The sequence below is a fragment of the Pterocles gutturalis genome, unplaced genomic scaffold (assembly GCF_000699245.1).
Source record: "Pterocles gutturalis isolate BGI_N339 unplaced genomic scaffold, ASM69924v1 scaffold20743, whole genome shotgun sequence".
Classification (NCBI taxonomy): Eukaryota; Metazoa; Chordata; class Aves; order Pterocliformes; family Pteroclidae; genus Pterocles; species Pterocles gutturalis.
In genome coordinates, this window is record NW_010123535.1 from 1 (window position 1) to 3,005 (window position 3,005).

Genomic DNA, 3,005 nt, shown 5'->3' on the forward strand with positions numbered 1-3,005 from the left:
AGCACTCGTGTGTGCCCTGGGGCAGCCCAGGGAGCTGTCTTTGGAGGTGCCCCTTGACTGGAAGGTTTCTCACTAGGGAAGGTGTCTGAGCTCCCCTCTGACCAGTTTCTCTAGATCGGGATGGCGTGTCCGGTGCGTTCTGCCCTGGAAGCAGGTGCCCTCAGTCATCTGCCTGGCAATGAACAGCTCTCGCAGCTCTTCTCAATAGAAGCACAAATTCCTTCTGAGAGCCTTCTCTCCCCTGTGTTCTGCCCTGTTCCAGGTCCTGTCTTTGGCAGCAAGGACAACTTTCATGGACTGGCGATCTTCCTTGATACATATCCCAACGATGAGGCAACAGAGGTGAGTAGTTCAGGGACCTCACTCCGTGCCAAGGAGGCTGTTCCCTCACAGCTTTGGGCTCTGAGTGCTTCACGCCCAAACCAAGGAAAAGTCTCTTCTTGTGTGAGAGTGGGCTGCTCTTCCTGTCATGGGAGCTGGTAGAGGGAAGAGTTTGTATGTGCATTGATGGAGATAAGAAGGTCCTTTCTCTGTGCTCTGCTGTTGTTGACTACACAGATGTTTCCAGGGCCTTTTCCCTTCAGGTTGAGAGTGCAGCATGGAGCTGGTGTAACCTACGCACCACCTATTAAGTTAAATTAGAGGAATCCACCTGAAAGTATATTCATCCTGAGTGTAATTTCTCAAACTTCTCTGTGCTTTTGGTTGATCATTCCATGTTGTTTCTGGCCTTATTCTCTGTTTCCAACCTGGATGTCTCTAGAAGAGAACCTCCTGGGCTGGCTTTTTGCTCCGGAGTTCCCCATGGCTGAAATACACATCAGTCCCTGGGGGCTGTTGGTCCTTTTCTTCTCTCCTGTTCTGTGTTTGTGGATGATGTTATGGCACAGTCAGAAAACATAACTGTGCTAGTGAGATCTATTGCACCAAAAACATGTCACTTAAGTCATAAAGCACCTGGAAAACATCCCATCCCCCTCTTGTCTTGATGGTCAGTCACCAAGAACTGAGTTCTTGCCTCCAGCTGGCCTCTTCCGTTGTACATAGTCTGCTGGCTACAAAGCCCTGCATGTTGTTATGCTGCTCATGTGAGATTTCTGCCGGTTCTGAGTCCTGTGCTCTGTTTTTACACTTCTTACCCAGTCTGGTCCTTACTCTGAAAGTCTGGAGTGGTCTCGTTGCACTGGCCACATGGTATGGTGTGGGCTCCTGGGGGGTCTTGATGCAGAAGGTCAGAAACACCTGCTCTGCTTTAGCCAGAACACGCTCTTGCTCAGTTTAGAAGCAGCTTTATGAAGAAAATTAGCCTTGAGGTCGTTGTTCTGCCCTGTGGCTCTGTTGCTGTGCCTCGCTGAGTTCCTGCTCTCGATGAGGTTTCTGAGAAGGTGGCTCTGGGTCTGCAGCTCGAAGGCTCCTGCAGACTGAAAGCAGCAGAGCTCTCCTCCTGCAGCGCGTGTTCCCCTACATCTCTGCGATGGTGAACAACGGCTCCCTGACGTACGACCACAGTAAGGACGGGCGCTGGACGGAACTGGCAGGGTGCACTGCTGACCTTCGGAACCAGAACCACGACACTTTCCTGGCAATTCGGTATTCCCGAGGCCGCCTGACGGTGAGATGTGGCAGACTCCTTCTGCGTGCTAGATGGGGCAGTGCTGAGGGGCGGGGGGTTGTTGTGTTGCTGGGTGACCTGGAGATGGTTTTCCAGGCTTGACCCCCTGCGCCTCCAGCTCTGGAAGAGCAGCAGGATGGCAGTGCGTGTTCTGGGTGTGATGCTGCCCTGGTCTTACAGGTGATGACTGATGTGGAAGACAAGAACGAATGGAAGAACTGCATTGACATCGCAGGGGTGCAGCTGCCAACTGGCTACTTCTTTGGTGCTTCTGCTGGCACTGGAGATTTGTCTGGTGAGAGGGGACAAAAAATTCCTGCTGTTTGGAGCCTGGAATATAACACTGTGATGTGTTAGATGGCTTTGATGGCTTCTTTTCCCTGAATTGTTGAAATCTTGAAACCCTGTTGGATAGGGATCCGTGGCCTGGGAAAGGAGGGGTCTTAGAGCTAAGGAACAGCTCAAATTGCAGTTTAATACCTGGGGCATGACGGTGTTTTGAGAGGGAAGGAGACCTGGGCCTGGCAGAGCATAGTCGTAGGGGTGCTCTGAACATGTGGACATCTCTCAGAGCTTCTGACAGTGTTTGGTGCTGATGGTTGTTTCCTAGATAATCATGATATTATCTCGATGAAGCTATTCCAGCTCATGGTGGAGCACCCGCTAGAAGATGAGACTGTTGACTGGACCAAGATTGAGCCGAGCGTCAGCCTCCTTAAATCACCCAAAGGTCAGTCTCTGGGCTTGGGAAACCTTCGGTGGAGCATTGGGACATTGGGGCTGGACTGTTAAAGGCGTGTTGGAAGGCGTTAGACCTGTGTCTCCCTGTGAGACCCGGCAGGAGCGGAGGTTGGGTCGGTCTCTGGAGCTGTTCTTGTCCTTGCAGACAATGTGGATGACCCGACAGGGAATTTCCGAAGCGGGCCTCTGACGGGCTGGAAGGTGTTTCTGCTCCTGCTCTGCGCGCTGCTGGGCATCATCATCTGCGCTGTGGTGGGAGCTGTGGTCTTCCAGAAACGCCAGGAGCGGAACAAGCGTTTCTACTAGAGAAGACCTGGGATGTGGCCTGTGCCCAAACCCATCTTTTTTACAGGGAACTGTAAAAACTGTGGTTTCTAAAAGCTGTTTCTGAGAAATATCAGAAGTATTTTCTTATCTGTCTGTTTGGCTGTAACCCCTGCCTGGCCCTCGGTGTCTGGCGGATTGGACCGAGGGGGGCGATGCCCTCTGGGCCCCTCGAGGGCTGTGATGCGGGAGCCTGGAGGTTGCTCCCCCTGTTTTTCTGACCCTCGCCCCGCCAGACGGGACCTGCTGTACTGCGGGGGGGCGAGCAGCGGCGGGTGTGAATGTAAGGGGGCTGTGGGGAGGGGGCTGCGAGCAGGGCATTAAAGGA

The 3,005-nt window shown here is 53.0% G+C and overlaps 1 protein-coding gene across 1 annotated transcript; it reads left to right on the plus strand.

The window, feature by feature from the left end:
• The first annotated feature begins 120 nt into the window (after positions 1-120).
• On the plus strand, positions 121-3,005 carry LMAN2 (lectin, mannose-binding 2). Its single transcript, XM_010077954.1, has 5 exons — positions 121-342; positions 1,451-1,612; positions 1,793-1,907; positions 2,223-2,342; positions 2,499-3,005. Exons 1-5 carry the CDS (start codon positions 121-123, stop codon positions 2,657-2,659), a joined length of 780 nt encoding a protein of 259 aa, XP_010076256.1. The 3' UTR covers positions 2,660-3,005.

Excerpts from the sequence above, each read along its gene's own strand:
- LMAN2 (XM_010077954.1), top strand. The coding sequence starts at position 121 with ATGGCGTGTCCGGTGCGTTCTGCCCTGGAAGCAGGTGCCCTCAGTCAT. Across the intron at positions 343-1,450 it reads CCAACGATGAGGCAACAGAG|CGCGTGTTCCCCTACATCTC; the intron begins GTGAGTAGTTCA and ends CTCCTCCTGCAG. Across the intron at positions 1,908-2,222 it reads TGGCACTGGAGATTTGTCTG|ATAATCATGATATTATCTCG; the intron begins GTGAGAGGGGAC and ends GTTGTTTCCTAG.